The sequence below is a fragment of the Beta vulgaris genome, chromosome 9 (genome assembly GCF_026745355.1).
Source record: "Beta vulgaris subsp. vulgaris cultivar EL10 chromosome 9, EL10.2, whole genome shotgun sequence".
In the NCBI taxonomy this organism is placed as follows: Eukaryota; Viridiplantae; Streptophyta; class Magnoliopsida; order Caryophyllales; family Amaranthaceae; genus Beta; species Beta vulgaris.
In genome coordinates this window covers 51652688-51672795 of record NC_079210.1, presented here as the reverse complement: position 1 = coordinate 51672795, position 20108 = coordinate 51652688, and the positions used below count along the sequence as shown (strand labels likewise).

General features: G+C 34.7%; 2 protein-coding genes and 1 non-coding gene across 5 annotated transcripts; 1 reads left to right on the top strand and 2 right to left on the bottom strand.

Annotated features, from left to right (window-relative positions):
• Nucleotides 1–239: 239 nt before the first annotated feature.
• Nucleotides 240–6656, top strand: LOC104904639 (E3 ubiquitin-protein ligase At1g63170). 3 transcript variants are annotated; one of them, XM_010692951.4, is made up of 5 exons: nt 240–431; nt 1588–2337; nt 4803–4928; nt 5013–5304; nt 6023–6656. In XM_010692951.4, the coding sequence occupies exons 2-5, from the start codon at nt 1697–1699 to the stop codon at nt 6263–6265; spliced, it is 1302 nt and encodes a 433-aa protein (XP_010691253.2). In that variant the 5' UTR covers nt 240–431; nt 1588–1696; the 3' UTR covers nt 6266–6656. The 3 variants fall into 3 exon arrangements, with proteins under 3 accessions (XP_010691253.2, XP_010691252.2, XP_010691255.2); XM_010692950.4 differs by having other exon boundaries at nt 1558–2337; XM_010692953.4 differs by having other exon boundaries at nt 1494–2337.
• Nucleotides 6657–6847: 191 nt separating this feature from the next.
• On the bottom strand, nt 6848–8567 carry LOC104905036 (F-box/LRR-repeat protein At4g14103-like). Its single transcript, XM_010693481.2, has 4 exons — nt 7614–8567; nt 7339–7491; nt 7153–7221; nt 6848–6979 (listed from the first exon to the last, which is right to left on the bottom strand). The coding sequence occupies exons 1-4, from the start codon at nt 8565–8567 to the stop codon at nt 6848–6850; spliced, it is 1308 nt and encodes a 435-aa protein (XP_010691783.2).
• Nucleotides 8568–14469: 5902 nt separating this feature from the next.
• TRNAW-CCA (transfer RNA tryptophan (anticodon CCA)) lies at nt 14470–14541 on the bottom strand. Its single transcript has one exon. It is a non-coding gene; the product is annotated as a tRNA-Trp (tRNA).
• Between the last annotated feature and the right edge of the window lie 5567 nt (nt 14542–20108).

The window sequence follows — 20108 nt, the reverse complement described above, 5'->3', positions numbered from 1 at the left end:
CTATTATTGACAATTGGTTCTAATATGAAATCTCATTTGAGCTTGAAAGTGAATTCGAACTCTCACTCTACTTATTGGCTTTTCCAATCCCATTTCTTGTGTTATTAAAATAATTAGGATAAATCGACAAAAATAATTTCAACTATGGACATTCCGCCATTTTTAATTCCCAAATGTCGTTCCACTACAGGAAAGTTTTCGGTTGGAATTGTAGATAAAGTATTAATGTCATCACTCATTCACTCATTACTCATTTTACCTTGTACTCAATATTCTAGCTCCCTTTTTCCCAGTTTTTGCGTCAGAAGGTGAAGAGAAAAAATTAACACACAACAAAAGCTGCTATGCAAAAAAACCACTGAAGATTAGCAACACCCAGAAATCAGAATGAGTAGTATTCGAGAAATCTGAAACTTCTCAGACTAAAATTGGTATAATCTCGAAAAATTACAAGCATTTCTAGTTCTTTTACTATGTTAAACATTCTTTTTTGCAGCTTTTTTTTCTACTTTTTCTCTCACTTGTTTTATACACTTCACTATTCTCTGCTTCATTCACCAACTTATTTGGGTCAGATTATGTGTTTATCTTAGTATCTATGCTTAACTTTTTACTTGTAAAGTTATTCGAATTTGTAATTTGTCAGAAATTGTGCGATTTTCTACCAATTAAAGGGTTTTTGGTTTGCTTGAATTTATGTCACTGGGTTTTGTTGCATAATGATTGGCTAGGTTTTTTTTTTTTTTTTGTAGATAGATTGCTGTTTTTGTTAATTTATGAAGTGAGATTGAGTTATTGTTGCTACTTGATAGATGGATCTGCTATTATCTTTTTTGAATTTCTTGAGGAAAGGTTTTAAAAAGTGAGAATTTTGGTTAATTAGATGAAAATGGAAAAAGGGTATTAAGCAATTATTGTATAGTACTAGTATCTAAATTTTTAATAAAGAGTATAATTTTGTGTACCTCTTGTTTGGCCATTGTTGGAACTAAGTGAAATTGACTAGAAATCAGAGAAGGGAAAGTAGGAAGTACTGATTTGCATATAACAGAAATTGGGCTTCTTTTTTTGGAGATTTCTTGTATGAACCTTTGAGTTATGAAGCTGGGTTGAAACACATCCTTGAGTACCTGTTTGAAAAAAGTATATAATCAGAGTCACATAATTTGCTGGTGATGTCTGCGAATTGGTTCAAGCGTTTCAATTTGGAATTTGCCAATTCGCAATTTATGGATAATGGTCGAAACTCTATCTAGCAAATCCGGTTCCCAAATTCGTTCCATGTTTCCGGGTGATCTACTAATTATGTGACATATTAGATTAAACATGAGCTATGAATTTTGTAATAGATCAAAACATATTAGATTTCTTTTATGAACCTTCGAGTTATGAAGTTGGGTTACCGTTTGATCCATGAAACATAAGCTATGAAATCGGTAATAGATAAATCAATATGCTTCTGATCTTGTAGTACTACCTTTCTATTCTTGTAGCCTTTTTTCCAGGTGCTTGAGCAAAATGAAGTTGATATTATTCGCGATATTTTGCTGGTGCTAGGTGCTTGCTGATGTCTGATCATTGATGCAGAACACAGGGCAAGTCCACGTATAGAAGGAGACAAGTTGAAAGGCATAGAGCAAGTATAGTTATAACTGCCTCTCTATGCAACATCCACTTTACTTGATTCCAGATTTAGATGGGCATTCCCCTGCTGGTATCACATAGTGAGACATCCAGAGATCAGTTCCCTTTACTCATGGACCGTTTGGGAGATTGTGAAGATCGTCAGCATGTGATTGACATTGCTGTTGCTAATGATGCTCCATCAAGTTCATCTAATCAAGCAGAATCTCATCATACTGTAGATAGACCTTCAAGTAGTACACAACAAATTAACTCGCCGCAATCTTCATCTTCCGGAAGAGTAAATTCTAGAAGCTCATCATATGTAGGAAGAGGCGATTCATATGGTTACACCAGCCCATTGAATTCAGGTCTATGGATCTCAGTTGAGCTGATTGTTACTCTTGCTCAAATTGTTGCTTCTGTAGTTATTTTGTCATTGTCAAGATATAACAGTTCAGAAGCCCCATTATTTGCATGGGTTGTGGGGTACGCATGTGGTTGTCTTGCAACGCTTCCTATTCTCTATTGGCGTCTTCGCAATTGCATTCGTGGTCCTCAGCGATTTTCAGTTGAATCACATCAGAGCTCAGCAGGGGATTTCACTGGTGAAGCTTCTGCTTCCACATCGTCTCTCAATCAAGAAGTGGATAGCCATGACGACTCACGTATAGTTGGTAGGAGCAGTCAAATGAGACGAAGAATTAGTGTACGGTAAGCTATTATTTTCATCTTAGAGTGCCATCTTTTAAGTGCTAAAAATCATATATCTAGTCAGAATAGTTTCCTTCATAAAATATTGCTGCATCTACACCTCCAATGGCATAACAAAGAGTGAAAACCTTGAAATGGAGAATGGAGGACAGGGAAAAAACACTCACCGCCAAGGATCTAGTGAAAAGAAAAGAGAAAACTGATAATCTGATTGGTTTTTGTAGCGCAACTTTGTTTTCATTTAATTGATGCTATTCCTCAATTAAGTTAAAGCTTTTTTTTTCAAAAGGGTCAATTAAGTTGTACTTTCTCCGTTTTTTTTAATAAGTGACACAGTGAGAAAGTGGGAGAATACCAAGGAGCCTAGAGAGAGAAAATTGGGACCACTTGTTTAACTAATCAAATTTGAGTATTGGATAAAGTAAGGAGGTGAAACAATTAAATGATGGCAAAAATGTAATAAATGAGAAGTATTTTTTACTACTTTGAGCTATGTGTCACTTATTGTGACATTTCCCTAAAAGGAAAACGTGTCACTTATTAAAAACGGAGGAAGTAATTAGTAAACTAGAATGCAACTTGGTTCATCGGAGCATACGTGGTCCTAGATGTTTTCTTAGAAGTGGAAGTCTGGACATTTCTCTTTTTTCCCGACTGGTATAATACAACAAAGAAGAATGTTTTAGCTCAATAATTAATGGCTAGTACGAGTTGTACACAGGAAAATCACAGCAAGTGTTAAGAGAGCTGGATTTTATAAACATAGCCATTAACCTCTCTGTCATCTGGGAGCATTTAGTTTTTATTTCACCTATGTGATTAGTGGTATTTCATTCTTAAGCCTCTATAATTTCCTCTTAACATTTGGCTTTTCTTTGTTGCTGCTATCACTGTCTACTGCATGTAGTGTACTAGCATTGTTTCGGGGGGAACTCCTTGCAAGTGCATTAGATGCTCTGTTTTTCATCCCAAGGTGATGTGCCGGAGGAGGGGTTTATGATATTCTTGTCAATTATCGTCTTTTTCATCTCTTACGACCAGTTCTTCATCATATAAACGATCCAAAAGTGGTCTATTGAGATCCAAAACAGATGTGCGCTTGCGAGTTCATGACTTCATGGTGGAAAAAATTTAGTTATACAAATATATCCCATAAGGTGAGAGCAATGATAAGTTGTAGTTCACTTGGTATAGCTGGATGTTGGAGCCAACAATGAGACATTACAGATTGAGTTCACTTTCATATATGCAATGTTGTAGGTAAACTACGTTGAACTCTTGAAGATCCCCTAATACGGTAATGAGTAGCCTAGACAGTAGACACTAAAGCTAGGGGACCATCAGTTATATTTTTCTCCACAGCCTCAGTTGGACTATGGTGCTGATTAAGTTGGACCATTGATACTAAAGAACATGTGATTGTGATTTGTGAGGTAGTCTGTACCATTCAGATGTGTCGCTTTCTATCCATGTAAATTTTCTTTTTCGAATACGAGTTTGAAAATGCGTATAGGCTGATGCTGGAGTTGTTGAGTAGTTTGCTAATTTTGTTTACGGGTTCTTCTTGGCTTGTTTTTGGGACCTGGCAATATGATTGGAAGCATCTCATTAGTGTTGTATGAGGGAGATTGAACGGATTGAGTGGCTGTACTAGATCTAGATGCCAGGAACGAAAAATCGAATGAATAGCTATGCCAACCCCTTATATTACCTTATTTAGCTCTTGCCATTAAGGGACAAAAGTAATATGGAGAAAGAGTCTGCTTGTCAATTTTATTCAGTTTGTTATTTAACATCTTCTCTCTGGTGGTTTGATTAATGAGCTGATCTAAGGGAAATACAAACTTAGAAGACTATCTGGAAGTGTGAAATTGTGAATCTGTATCATTTTGCTCGATGACTTTCTTGCAAAAGCTTGAGGGCTTTGGGTTGGGTTCTACCCCTATAGTAATATCTCAATATAGTGTTGTAAGAACGTGAATGCTGGGCATGCATGTAAATTTTTTTCCAAATAATATACTTCCTTCTTTTTTTCAACTTGCAACATTGAAGTATGACACAAGAATTTAGGAGAGGAGAGAGATAAAAAAAGGACCCCCCCCCCCCCCCCCAAATGGCCCCATGTAGCGAAGAGAGAAAATATTGCCAAAAATGTCAATGTTGCAAATAATATGTTGCTTCCTTAAATGGGAAATGTTTCAAGTTTCAAAAAACAGAGGAAGTACTTATAGCATATACATGATGAAGTGAAGGGAATGGTTAGATAGATAAAAAGGAAGGAGGGAATAGGTCATAGTGATTAGTGAGAAAAAGAAACCATTTGGACAAAGCTGGCTGTTTTTGAAACTAGAATACAATTGCCTATCAGTGTTCTTTGGTTTTTGGTGGTAACTTTGATAAATTTCTTTGCAAATCGACGTAAATTGGCCGTGTCATTACTAATAAAGTTAACATTTTATTCACAGACTCAATGGAATAGTAGATCACTTCAAGATGGCCTTGGACTGCTTCTTTGCAGTGTGGTTTGTTGTGGGTAATGTGTGGATTTTTGGGGCACATTCCTCTCCCTCTGTAGCTCCGAAGTTGTATAGGTACATGATCTTAATTATGCTCCATTAATCTTCCACATCTTGGTTCCTCATGTGAACTTAATGTTTCTGCTCCAACCAATGCAGGCTTTGTATAGTTTTCCTTACCTTCAGCTGCATTGGGTATGCACTGCCATTCCTACTATGTGCTACCATATTTTGTTGCTTGCCTTGTATTATTTCAGTAATGGGTATTCGAGAGGATCTCTCAAAACCCAGGGGAGCAAGCATGGAAGCTATCGATGCTCTACCAATCTACAAGTTCAAGTTAAGAAAATCTGGGAGTATTCATGATGAACAGATATGTTTGAAGGCTAGCAAAGATGGCATCTTGGCCGATGGAACTCAGGATGAGCGTGTCATATCCGGAGAAGATGCAGTAAGTTTCATGTTATCTACTTTTAGTCTTATCGATTTTTCATTTACGATTTACTATTGAAATAAATGCTTGATCTCAAAAAGTAACATGGATTTATATTATCTTAAATCTTACCCATCAAAGTTTGAAATATATTGCCAGATGGGCCATTAATAACAGGACGATAATATTTTTCTATCACTGATCTTTGAAAAAATGTAATTTTTTTTTTGGCAATGAAAAAAATGTAAGTTTATGTTGGAAAACATGAAATGTACTGATAAAGAAAAGACTGAAGTTCTCACATGCCCATAATTTAGTGATAAATCCCTCAGTGGAAGTTTTAGATCCCATAAATTTCAACTCTCTAGTAGGTTGACCATCTAGCACTTGGGACTTTAGAACAATTCTACCAAGCTAGTCGATATCATGTCCATCGTCTTCTTCTAATCCCTGAGATCGTGCTTTTTTTTCCCATTCATCTTAAATGTTCAATTCGGATATGCCCATTTTATGCAAAATTTTCATGTTTTTGGCCTAAGTGAAGTGTCTTAAGTGTCCTTACCCGTGTAGAGTGTTGAGGATTTGACATAGGTACTTTAGATGAAATGAAAATTTTGAATAACATCGCATATTATCATTTGGTTTTCGTACTTGTAGTTTTTGTGATTTTCCAGCTTAGTATTACCTACTCTGATGGTTTTGCTATCTCCCTCTTTGTTGATAAAACCTGGTGCAGCTATGTTGTATTTGCTTAGCAACATATGTGGACAATGACGAGCTACGGGAACTGCCTTGCTCTCATCTCTTTCATGCTGAGTGTGTGGATAAATGGTTGAAAATCAATGCTTCATGTCCTCTATGCAAGCTTGAGGTTGGGGAGGACAAAACTACGCCCTTGTCATGTGACCGAAACAACAGCAGGCGACAACATGTGAACGACGAAGGTGACCTCAGTTTAACCCCAACTAATGCTTCATAGTGTCGACTGTTGAATGTTGCAACATACCAACCACTTGCTGGGTGCCAAAGTTTAGCAGGACCCTTCTATTTCAGGTTTGTAAAATCTGTGACCAAATCAATGATACATCAAAAACTGGTCTTGGAATCTTAAATGACCCTGGATTACATCATGAATTTGCAACTTGTCTCATTGTAGTGTCATATTAGGTTAACTGGTGTAATATGCTATGTATCTTTGCAAACTATTATGCTAGGTAGACCATTGTTCAATTGTCCTGCTACTGTTCAACCAACTTCATAGCAGAAAACCCCTGGCAACATACTTCTCTTGTACAATAGTTTCTCGGAGGAATCAACCGGGCACGAAATTATATTTTACTATATATGCTAGTTAATCGTTTGGTTGTTAATCATGTTTAACTGAAATACAATCGAAAGACACTATGGCTTTGTTCTCCTCGGCTTATTAAAATAAGTTTCAGCAAAAATAGGTTTAATGATTAAGAATACATAAAGAAATTGTGCTTAACAAATATAAGTTAAGTTCAACAAAATAAGCTAAGGAGAACAGCTTAATTTAAAAGTTGGAACAAAGGCTTCATCAGTCATCTGCATCTGAGCTCAATCTGTCAACTTTTCGTGCACTACGAATGAACAGGTGAGTGAGGCCCTTGGTAAATTCTGCAATGTGTTGTGTATTGCCATCTGATCTGCAACTGAAAACTGAGCACTCCTACATGGATATATGACCAATTCCTTCAAAACTAGTGCATGTCTGAGACAAAACCGGATCAAATCTATTTCCCGTTCTTCCCAACGAGTATGTTTTATAACAATTCTTTTGAGATGAAATCTGCAACAGCGAGGAATAATATCTTGAGTTGTTCTGCAAAATCTGCGTTCCACCTTTAGCAGCGCCTTCCTTATATCCTCGCGTTTTCTGAGTACTGCATCGGTGCTTTCAGAACTTATTCCCTGTAATGTAGATGACGATCGGAGCTACAGTATTACAGCATCGTCTATATTCATCTCACGTATATAAGAATATAAGAAACTAGGAATACCAAAGAGAAGAAGAAGCCACACACTGACCTGCAGGAAAACAAGTGTTTCTAAGACAGGCGAAAAGTTCAGAAATGCGAACAACAGTCCGTTCCAATATAAATTTCGAGCTATACCCAGCTCTAGCCATTTCAGATTACGGAACACCGGAAGTCGATCCTTTACGTCGCGATACTGTAGAATCTTCAAACAAGGTAATAGGCACTCAGGCAGTTTACTCAATTTCACATTACAGTATATAAAGAAGCAATAGTTATAGTTTTTTTGAGTAAGAGAAGGAAGCAAAAATAGAGATTGAGACAAACCTCCGAGGACGAGATGATCAAACATAAATGTTGAACATTAGAAAACGATCTGCTCAAGCTAAGAATATCCAGACAGTAAACTCTTCGGATTGTAGAAAAGATATTGATGTGTGCTTTAACAAGATAGTTCATGGTTGTGACAGAGTACTCTAATACTAAGTTATCCGTGTACTTAAGATCCAAAAGATTAGGAGTATGTATCCGCAAAAACACAGTGCTGTTATAAAATCTTAAGCAGAGTCTCCGAAGAGAAGTAGAAGAGATACTTATATTGCAACCATAAATCCAAAGGGCTTCCACACTAAGCTCTTCGAGTAAAGGGCAGCTCGAAACTAGGCTCGTTAAAAATTCATCTTTAGAAAGGGACTCAACATATAGGTGGAAACGTTTCAAGTTTGGAAGACGAAAGGATGGCATGTCGAAAACTTGATCAAGACCAATGTTAATATCAAGCTTCAACACCTCCAATGTTTCACAAGTGAATATTTCCGGAGGGAGCTGAATATGACTTCGATCCTTCAAATGAAGGCAGAGATCGAGCTCTTTGAGGCCACAACGAGCTAATGCAAAAGAAATCCACGCGTTAAGTTGCGTGGATTTCAAGTCAGGTAAACGACATGGAACACATCCAACTCCAAGTCTAAACCTGGTGAGATACCTAGACTTGTATGCATGAAGCACATTATCTACAAAGGTCACAAAAGGTCGTAAGCATTCGATTTCATAGCAATGTCTACGACAAGGATATATATGTGAATAATCGAAGCTGAGGCTGGTAATCCAAGGGAAAATATGCCTCATTCTCTTAGACAAATTGCATGTAGCAAGAGCATATTTGGTAGGAAGCGAAGAAATTATTCGAATTAACAATTCATCAGGTAAATTGGTAAGCCTATCTACTAGAAGGCTATGATCTTGTAAGGTAGAAATAGATGGGTTGAAGCTTAAATCCATAGACGTGTGTGCTTAAGAGAAAAGATCCTTATAATTTACTATAAGTAATCTGATTAACAAAACAGGAGATGATTAAGGTCTGATTATACAAAATATAGAAAAGAAAGATTACGGGAGAAAAGAGAGAGGACTAAGTTTTTATCAAATTCAGATATTAAGGGTTCTTAATCTAGCCGATCACTCTATTTCCTCTCTAAAACCCTAATTTACTTTTTTGATCTAAAAGCGATCACCACCTTTTGGGCAAATCCTATTTTTCCTTTTTTATTTGGTTTAACCTTTTGATTTATAATAAACCTCCCGTGTCTCGGGCTGATTAACCGATCAGGTTGGATCGTGTTCCAGTTAATAATAAACGGGTTGGGCATGTCACAACCCAAACCGGACCCGTTTATTAAACGGGTTGAAAAACTCAACATTGACCCGACCTGTTTATTAAACGGGTTGCCGATATAACTCGATTTACCCATTTACATATTTATTTATTTCTAGTAGATTTTTATTAAAGTTTATTAGTTTTCAATAATAAATTCACATTAAAGTATGCATGATGAGATTTTCTTTTCAGTATTTGTGTTCTACAATTAGTATGTTTAAATATTTTCACCAACTTTAACACAGCTTTTTAGTGAATTATATTTAAATGAGTTAAACAAGTCAAAGCACGTTAATTTTGAGTTAAAAATATCAACCTTAACCAATCCCACTTAATTAAATGGGTTAGTCTTGTCAACCCACTTACTTAAATGGGTCAAAAATCTCAACCCAAATCCGCTTATTTCAGGTCAGATTCGGGTTCAGTAAAAGGGTTGGGTCAGTTTTTCACGGCCCTACCAGTGTCTATCAAATATAGAGTTTTTTTTTACCCATGTATGGGGTTACATCCCCCTCAAGATTTTGTTCTGTGTGTTTTGTGTTACACGTCGATTTGTTGATGAGAATTTGTATGGTTTCACAAGATATGTTTGTTCTTCGTCTATAATCAGTTGAATCAAATCAAATTCTACGTGAAAGAAGCAACAAATTAATAGAGCCCCTCGTAGAGGGTTATATCAAACAACAGCATAAATGAGGGTTTTTATAATTGTTCTATCTTATTAATGACGTAATTTTGGCACACTAAAAATTATTTGACCCAATTTGATATATATTTGTTAGATTTGATTTACTTTGCAACGTGTCGTATGATTTTAATTTAACAAATTATTAATTTTATTTTCTGAAAGAAAAATAAAATCTAGCTAGTATTAGGAGAGTGTCTGATTTCCCCAAAATTATGTCTTGGCCAAAAACATTAATAATATAACAAAATCAATTCGGCTATCTAATGCAAAATTTTCATGATAATTAGTCTAAATGAAGTGTTAAAGTATAAATACATGTTGAAATGTCAAGGATTCAAATGCGATACAAATATTTGAGATCAATTAAAGTGTCCAATTGTCCAAGTAACACTACTAGAAAACACTCCTTTAACGACGAGAACTCCCATCATAAAGCAATTATAAAAGATCTTTTTGCACTTGTTCGGACACAATTTTTGCAACTTTTATCGTTTAGAATATTCTTTTATCTTTTCAAACCCAATTCTATCTTCAAACAAGATACTTGACTGAAATTTTTTGTAAAACATATTTTTTAAAATTAATAAAATCACGTAATTCTATTAATTAGAAAATGGGCTCTTAGGAGATCTCGTAATTTCGATTTTTGTGAAGGCGGACTTTGGGGATGGATAGAAATTAATTGTATTCGTAAATACCAGACGAAAAACAAGATTTCATGTAATTATCTTTTCACTTTATTAGCTTATTGTTTAATGTTAAAAGTATAATCCACATGTAAGTTAGAATTGAAGAATTAGAGAGACAATGACTAACATATATATCAGGAATTGGTTTTAAGATGAAACACCGTCACTTTGTTTGTGGTCAAACTAACTCTACTCCAGCGTTAGCTTGTGTTAAGCCCGATGAAATTTATCATTCAACTACAATGAAATGTTATATTACCCAACAATTTTTTTATTCTCGATCAATCGAACAAATTATTACTTTGTAGAATTGATGTGCAATACACTGACATGTAGTCATATATAAATACGTTACAAAGAAATGCAAATTTTCAATCGCGCAAGGTTGGCAGTCTTGGCACATAACGTTCCTGGCAAGTTGTCTCACAAGCTCCCAAACAAGGTTTCACCTCATTCATACCTGCGTCAAGAAGATAAGCAAGCATAAGTAAACCATATATGATCACATACATACAAGCGAAGTTGTTAAAATCTCGATCTGAATCTTACGATTCTACGATTTTACGATCCTGGAGGACCTCACCGATCCCGATCCTACGTAGGATCTTAATTTTGTAGGATCTTTCGATCCTGCTCAACCACAAAAAATCACATGGTAGGATCTTAACACGATTCTACGATCCTACGACTCTACGATCCGATCCTACCATATAAAAATCATAAAGTAATTTCACATATTATATTTCTCCTATTAGATTTTGATCGCATGTTACTTCAATCTTATTGTATTGAAAAACTATCATCATTTGCTAACTAAGAAAATCATTATTAATATGTGTAAATTTTTAACATGAGGTTCTCACCATATTTTAGTATAATTATCTCTATTTCACCGAATTGTAGGATCTTACGATCCTACGATCCGATCCCACCGATTCGATTCTACCAGCTCCTACGATCCAAAGTAGGATCCCGATTTTAATAACATTGATACAAGAAATAACATGGTAATGATCAAAGTAGTATATTAAAAATTTTGCGGAATTTGTTTGAATTAATTACGTAAAAAGGAATGATCTTTTTCATAAGCTTCTACTTTTCCCTCCGTTTCTTTTCCTTCTCTTCTTTTTGCTCTTATTTAAACAAAGTTTAAATGATTAGAAATTAGGAAACATAAAAAAAATACAATTTAGAATAGTTTAGAGAACAAACTTAAGAACATTTTACGTAATAAAAGCCACGTGCCTAAATCATATCAAAATATTTAACTTCATTTTCCAAAAGCGCTATGTGAGCAAAGGTTTCCTTCACTTTCTCTCGAGAAATCATTTTTCAGTTCATATGTTATATATTCTAGTTACAAAAGCTATTCATATGATTCGAATAATCTTACCCCTAAACTACACCCGATTAATAAATCGCAAATTAAAGCTAGGAAAAGACTAAAATTATGTTATGATACTTTGCATAATTAAAGAGACAGATAAAAACCTAAATTTGGATGTTTGTTATGTAGACAATTAGTAGAAGAACAACCAAGTTGACACATGTAGTTGGGTATCTCAGCAGGGCACTTAAAACCACACTTTTTCACACACCAGATTGGGCACAACCATTCTCTAAAAGGTGCACAAACAATCAAACACTTAGCATAACACCCCGGTAATCTACAATGAGTCCACTTTCCCTCGACCATCATGCACATACACATGCACATTATTACCATTATTATTATTATCCCATTTCTTCTCATTGTCACTCCTTCCATTTTTCTTCTTATATTAGTTACTTTTTTTTCTCCTCCTTTTTTCATTATACTACTCTAAGAAGATGGGGTTATATATAGATTTGTCATTTTCATTCACATTATATAATTATATCACATTACATTGTTTTTGTTCAACATAAAAAAAAAAAAAATTGTATGGTTTGGTGATAAATCTTGGATGATTCTGTATGTCAACAATAACATGAATCCATTTAGAATAGTAGTATATAATAGTACAATCAAGTAAATTTGGAAATATATAATAGAGTTTGATATGATTTTGTTTTATTTTATTATGGTTTTATGTTCTACTATTCTAAGAAGATGGGACAGGGTTATGTGTGGATTTTTCATTTTCATTCACATTACCTAATAATTCGAAAATTATTAAAAGAGATCGTCTAAATTTAATATAAAAGTAGATCTAATCACTTTTTTTTTTTAATAGTAAAATTAATTCATTAATAAAAAGTCATACGACATCTACATAAGCAATCAAATCAAACAAATACATAAGTTGAATCAAACAAAAATTTCCTTTATAAAAACTACGATCGTCAAACAAATCTTGCAATGTGGAACATCTCCCGCTTATATCGCTGGAAAATACAGCCTTGTTGGAGAGACAATCTAACGATCCCTTGTAGTCGTGAGGATGATTTCCGTCGGATTCATCTGACCGTATTCGAAAAATTGATAACCTTTGTGATCCCGCATAATTCTTCACCAACAAAATAATTTCACGGCAATCCATTAGATCTAGTATCCCGGATCGTAACCTGTAGAAATTCCCCCTCTAAAAGAGGAGAAAAATCCTGTCTTTCGAAGGAGGTCGAAAAACCTTTTCTTTCGAAGGAGATCGAAAAACCTTTTCTTACGAAGGAGATCGAAAACCCTGTCTTTCGAGGGAGAAATCGTTATTGGAAACCTAAAAACAAATAAAAAAGCAAAGGTGGGGGCTTTCCAACGGTAAAAACCGATGGAAGCCCCTTTAAAAATCAACAATGGAGGCTAGGGTTTTTGAAAGTAGAGAGGAGAGAGGGGAGAGAGAAAAAAAAGGGTAATAGTTACCCAAGTCTAAGTTAATACGCTTAAGTAGATCTAATCACTTAATGGATTAAGTTTAGTCACTGAAAGAAAAACTTAGTCACTATTCAGTTAATCCTCTGTTTAATATTAGGCTTACTGTTGTCTAATTATAATTTAAAAGTAGACAATCTCTTATAAGACAAACTCTACATAATTATTCAACAAAAAAAAACATGGTATGGTTTGTTGATAAATCATGGATGATTACATTACATTATCTTTATTCAACAAAAAACAATATTGTATGGTTTGTTGATAAATCATGGATGATTTTCTATGTCAACAATAACATTAGATAAGATTATAGTACAATCGAGTGAATTTGGAAATATATAATAGAGTTTGATATGATTTTATTTTCTTGGTGATATCAAAGTAATTGATATTTTTATATGATTTTATTTTCTTGGTGATATCAAAGTAATTGATATTTTTATATGATTTGACGGATTATGTTGGATAATTTCTACTAGTTATTGAGTAAAGTAAATATTTTTTATGTTAAAAACATAAAAAGGGAGTGCAAAAAATTGAAATCCGACCTGCCGGAATCGAACCAGCGACCTAAAGATTATCTGTGTTTACCACTACAGTCTTCCGCTCTACCAACTGAGCTAAGGTCGGATTGATATTTACTTATCTTTACATAGGTTCATATTTATTTGGCTCTGAGTGCATCAAAAACTAAAGATGCCAGACATAATTGTCATCAAAAACTATATTTTTGTCCTATCCTTCCATCCCATATTAATAGTTTTCAATATATAATTTTTTACTCTTACTAAAAATATATATTACATATTTGTAAATATAATAAATAATTAAAGTGGAATTATTAACATACACACTAGTATCGGTTAACAAAATCCAATATGACTAAACTTCCTTCATTTTATTACAATTACAACATTTTTAATTTCATGCTTGTAACGGGAAAACTATAATAATATTTTAAGTTATTTAGATGAAATAACCTATGAGAATGAAGTGTCTATATTTAGTACTGACTTTTTGATTAAATCAAAAGTATATAATGTTATCCACAAAATGAAAAAACACTTAATAATCCCTTTTCATACAAAAAAAAGAATCAAATAACTTTTTTAGGAAAAAAAAATATTTAAGACATTTTGATTTTCATGTTTGTAGCGAAAAATAATATTACTTCTCGAAAAATAATATTTACTTCTTTTCCTCAAAAGAAACAACACAGAGAACCTTTTTTTATTAAAAAGAAGAATTTACTAATTTACTAGAAGAAAGGCAAAAATACATCCGTTGGGATCGGGTTTTGAACCCGACGTGAATCGAACACGCAACCTTCTGATCTGGAGTCAGACGCGCTACCATTGCGCCACGGATCCCTGTTGTATAATATCATCTTTAAGTCACAGAAACGTCGCAGAAACACAAATCACAAAGATTAGAATGTTTAATCTTCATATGCTTAACTTTTTTTTATTGATGAGATTTCGAGAATTTTATTTACTAAATAAGAGGATGGTTTGGAATTAAAAACGTCTTTCTAAGAGTTAAGTATTCCTACTTCATTGTTATGGAGCTTATTTTCAAGACCATGGGGGAGAGCTAGGTGGTGGCCTTTCCAGCTCCCAGACACACCACTTGGGATCAAGTCCTCATTCCAACGTTATGTTCGAGGGTTTCTCTTTATTGTGATGGTAGTGAACTTTTAGGCATAATGTCTTTTAAGCTGTTAATGTACCCCGTCTTTGATCTAGTATATCCCGCGGATTAATAGCCTAGCAAATCAGGGTTGGTCGTTGGATCAATTACAATTTGATAACAACAATTTGATAACAAAGTAACAAATCCAATCTTTGATCTAGTGTACCCTGTAGATTTATAGGCTAGTAGATCAAAGGTTGGTCATTGGACCAATTACAATATAATAACAGGGTAACAAAATTCTCTTATGCTTAATTTTTCATTTGTTTTTTGATATTTTGCTTAAACTAATATTTTGGAGCTTGATTCTTGTGCTTCGCATTAATTTTTTTCGTGGGTTTAGGGTGTGTAATCTTGTTTAGAATACAGTCTCTCTTGTAGGTTGTCAATAGAAAAGAGTTCGCATTTAGGTTTTTTTTAGTGTTTATTGGTATATATTAGTATAATGTTGGCATCTAAAATTGGATTATTTGTAGGTATATAGAATTTGATGGTTAAAAAAAAGAGAACGTATTGTGTCGGACTCGTCCGACCATAATCTTTGATCGGACGACTTTCAGGTGGTTCCAAATTTTTTTCAGTTAGTCTTAATTTTTTTTCAGGTAGTCTTCATTTTTTTTCAGGTAGTCTTCATTTTGTTTTCAGTTAGTCTTCTTTTTTTTTCAGTTGGTTTTTGTACTTCAGACTTACTTTGGGTTTCAGTTGGTCTTTATTCTTTTTCAGGTAGTCTTCATTTTTTTCAGGTAGTCTTCATTTTTTTTCAGGTAGTCCAACTGAAAAAATACAAAGTCCAACTGAAACAAAACAAAGTCCAACTGAAAGAAACACAAAGTCCAACTGAAAGAAAACAAAGTCCAACTGAAAGAAAACAAAGTCCAACTGAAAGAAAACGAAATCCAACTGAAACAAAACAAAGTCCAACTGAAAAACAAAACACTAACCTCTGCTTTCTCTCACTTTCTCCTTCTTCTTCATTCCTTCAAAAATTCTGTGATTAGTGTTGTCAATTTTGCTATTCTAACAGGCATAATGTTTGTTAATGCCAGGCGCATACATTAACAAAGTCAATTTTGCTATTCTAACAGGCACAATGTTTGTTAATGCCACAGTGCTAAAATGCAGAGAACCATCATCGTACGTCGTAACTACCTTCATTACATCAAGAAGTACCAAAGGCAAGATTTGAGCTGCTTCTTTCACCCTGGTGCGTATATGCTAGTTCTGAGTTGTCTGATTATTCTTTTGATGGTTTTGCCTCCAGGTATGAGAAAAGGCATTCAAACATCGCGGCACATGTATCACCCTGAGATGATTTTGATGATTTTTTTGAAGGACTTTGTTAAGCTCAAGAATCGAAAATGGGTGGATTATATGAAAAACCAGAGAAGAAGAAGAAGAAAGAGGAGAGAGAATGTGACCTAAAAAGTGAAGCAGAGAGAAGATGTATTGGGCTCAGCCCGTCTGACAGTAAACAATACGTCAGACGGTCTGACCCAATACTTTCACTAAAAAAAATTCATCTACAATTTCTGTTGCATAGTCACTTATCATTGTAAGTTGTCCAAACAACCCCTACTAGCCCCTACTGCCCCTTGCGATTGTTGCCAACAAGCAACCCCCTCTCTTCCCTACCTCGTGTGAGCACCCTCCACTACATGCGAGTTTGCGACCACCCCATCTCCCCCAGCGACCCTAAAATCCCACCTTCTACGAACACCCTCATCCTTGAAACCACTTTACCGATCCCTTACGACCATCCCCCACCCTTGCTTGATCTCGCTTGGATTCCAACTCCTTAGCTGAGGTTAGTGAATGATATTGGTGGCTTGCAAAACGAGGGGAAAGAGGTGATGATCTTAGGTGGTGGTAGACCTGGTTATTGGATACGGTAGCCAATGGCGAAAGGGTTATGGTCAAATTGATAGGGCTTCTATTGGACAGGGCGCTTCTTGGACAGGTCGTTATTGACCCAACAAAAGAACCCAATATTTTTGAAAAATAAATAAGTTTTTTTAAATAATATTATATGTATGGACTCGTATTCATTTATACTCACGTTTGCCTCTCTTTGTTCCTTATTTTTCTTATCCGTTTACCGACCCACCCATTATTGACCCGCTATCAGCCCGTTGTTCGCTCAGCCTGACCCGCTATCGGCTCAATATGATGTTACCTTCTTAAGACTCGATATGCACCGACCCTGACCCAACCTGCCCAATAACCAAGTCTAGGTGGTGGTGGTGCGTGGTGGTGTGTAGTGCTGGACGAAACTATGGTTATTGGATGGTAGTTGGGGTTTTGGGATGGATTTTGTTGGTGGGGTGGGGTTGGGTGTTGGTTTGTCGTGGGGAGGAGAGAGCAATGGAGGCTGGTGGTGGTGGAGTCAGAAAGGGGTGGTGGTGGTATGGTTGGTGGTAAGATTAGTGATTGGTAGTTAGTTTAGTTTAATTAGTTAGGGTAATTAAAACTAAGATTAATTTAATATAGAACGAATTAGAATAAGACATGTTTCCACTTTTCGATGAACCCATTCTATTGATCACCAACCTATTTCAATAAGTCATAGTTCACTATGAGCAGATCATGCTAAAAGGTCGAATTATTTAAAAATAATTAAAAAAATGTATGGGATTAATTAAAGCGAACGATCCAAATATTGAATCACTAGAATTAATTTTTGTATTCGATTATACATATGTTTTTATTTTTCTTCTGAATTTCATACCTAAAGAATTTTGCTAAACATGGTCCTAGTCCTCTCACTAAAATCACTTGTAATAAGTGCCCTAATTGTCCATGGTCATAACTCATAACAGACAGATTCAATCCCTAACTCTTCCTACAAAAATGGTGTGATGGTTGAATATAGCTAGCTAACACGATCCAAAGTCCAAACTATTCCTACAGATCTGATAACATTTACCACGGGATGCTGTCGAGCCATCTGTCATAACACTGCCCACTGATTTAATATCTAAATTTGGGACGAAGCATTAGCACACGTTCCCAATTTAATATGCAGAAAACAATGTATCAAAATACAAGACATATTAGACCACCTGATAAGTGACCCTAATAATATGTGTACTGTGTAGGAAAAGGACTTAAGGTTTTTTGTTCCGTTGTCTCCTTCATACACCCTACCATAAGAGGGAGCCACTCCGACATAAGACAAAGTATATGAGATGTTTAGGGCTTCCAATCCATTTTTAGTCTTTAGCTACTAGAGTACTAGTCTACTAGAAGTCTATATTATTGTTTTGTTCTTATCTCAAAAGTTTCACAAGTTATTCTATTAGATAACATTATATGTACAAGTGTGGAGAATAATTGTGTTAACCTTGAGTAGGTTAACCCTGACATTCAATATATATAGGTTAACCTACTCAAGGTTAACACAATTATTCTCCACACTTGCACATATCTGTCTCAGATTCATTTGGTTGAAGTTGGAAAGTATAACTTCCTATGAATTTGCATTGTTCATGAAATTTTATTTCCTATGAAGTACATTTATTTGTTTGGTTGAACATGGAAATTCTATTTCGCATGGGAATTTCCACTTACCTAGGGGGGCCTAGGTAAGTTGTTTCCTCCCCTTTGTAGGAAAAATAACTTCTTAGGAAGTTCTATCGTCCATGTTTTTGCCAACCAAACAACAACACATATGTTTATTTCATAGGAAGTCTAATTTCCCATGCATTTGTTAACCAAACAAGTTCGTGAAATATTGGGAAGTTAATTTCATTGTCCATATTTTGCTACATAATATATACTTCATATGATACAATTAGTTTTAATGTCCTATTTTTTTGGACGGAACTAAATTAGAAATTGTGAGAGAAAACTTAAAGTGAATTAAATTGAGTTGAACTGAACTAATATTATACCCAAAAAATGAGAGCCCAAGTTAAGCTTTTTATAGATCTAGATTCTCTAAACTAACCATAAAATAAACCACGGCAACATATTGAGAACAATCAAATAGTATTGAGAACAATCAATTTTGCTGAGGATCAAGCTTAGTTTATAGTTTGCTAACTCGATTGTGCTTAACATTGATATCTATCTCTTCAAAAAAAATTGAGAAAGTAATATTTCAGCAAAATTGTTCTTTGTAAAACTTCATATATATAGTTTGCTAACTCGATTATGCTAAAAGTATGTAGTAAAGGCTATTGTGCTAAATATTGTATTATACTTCACTAACGCCACTTTAAAGATAGGTTTTTCTCACCTTTACTACTCCCCACCCTCAAACTCTAATAGTAATAGAAGATATAGGTCTTGGTAAACGGTTTTTTCATTGATTTTTGGCTTTTTAATTTGGTCAAACAGTTAAAAAAAGTGTTTGGTTATTGGCTTTTTGGTTGGCTGAAAAGCTGACTTTTAAGCCAAAATGAAAAAGCTGGTTGGAGCAACTTTTTGATTGGCTTTTGGTTTATTGACCCACAAACTCTCTAATAAACAACCAACAATCAACAATTAATTTTGCCACACTTTTGCAAATAGTTGGCTTAAACAACCAACTTAAAAAACGAATACATACGGCCTATGCTTCCAGCCAGTCAAACAAGCCAACTAAACTAGCCAAAAGCTAACAACCAACAGCCAACAGCCAAACAACCAACATCCAACATCCAATTGTTCCGCATTGTTAAACAACTCCTATTCATAAGCATATTCATAGTTACTTTAAAGATAGTAACTCCATTATTATTTTAAATATACAGTGTACAGAAACATCAAATGATGAATGATCTAAATAATGTCATTTTCTTAGTCTTATTGTTTTCACGTTTATTCTCTTATTGCACAAAGCTGGATTAGATTTGGACACCCTCTAGTTCATTCCAGTTTTTCCCCCTTCTTCTCTCTCATCCGTTCATTCATTCATGGCGATTTCTCCCATCATTACATATGACAAAAAGAAGAATAAAAGTGTAAAAAAAAGAACAAAAAGATAACAACAGATCAATTAATTATGGTTACTATTATTAGGCTCTTTTCTTTCATGGTTGTCAATTTCACCCCAAATTCCGCAATGCAAAGCCCACGTACGTAAACAAAGAACCATAAAAAACGGTGATATGATGGATAGTTTTATGGTTTATAATTTTGTTTCTTGTTCGTCTAAAAAAAAAGTTTGCATGACACTTCACGAACACTCTATACATCAAAATATGAGCCACATAATTTAATTTTGTACGTACAACGATCAACAATGGCAAAAGTTATCATCTGC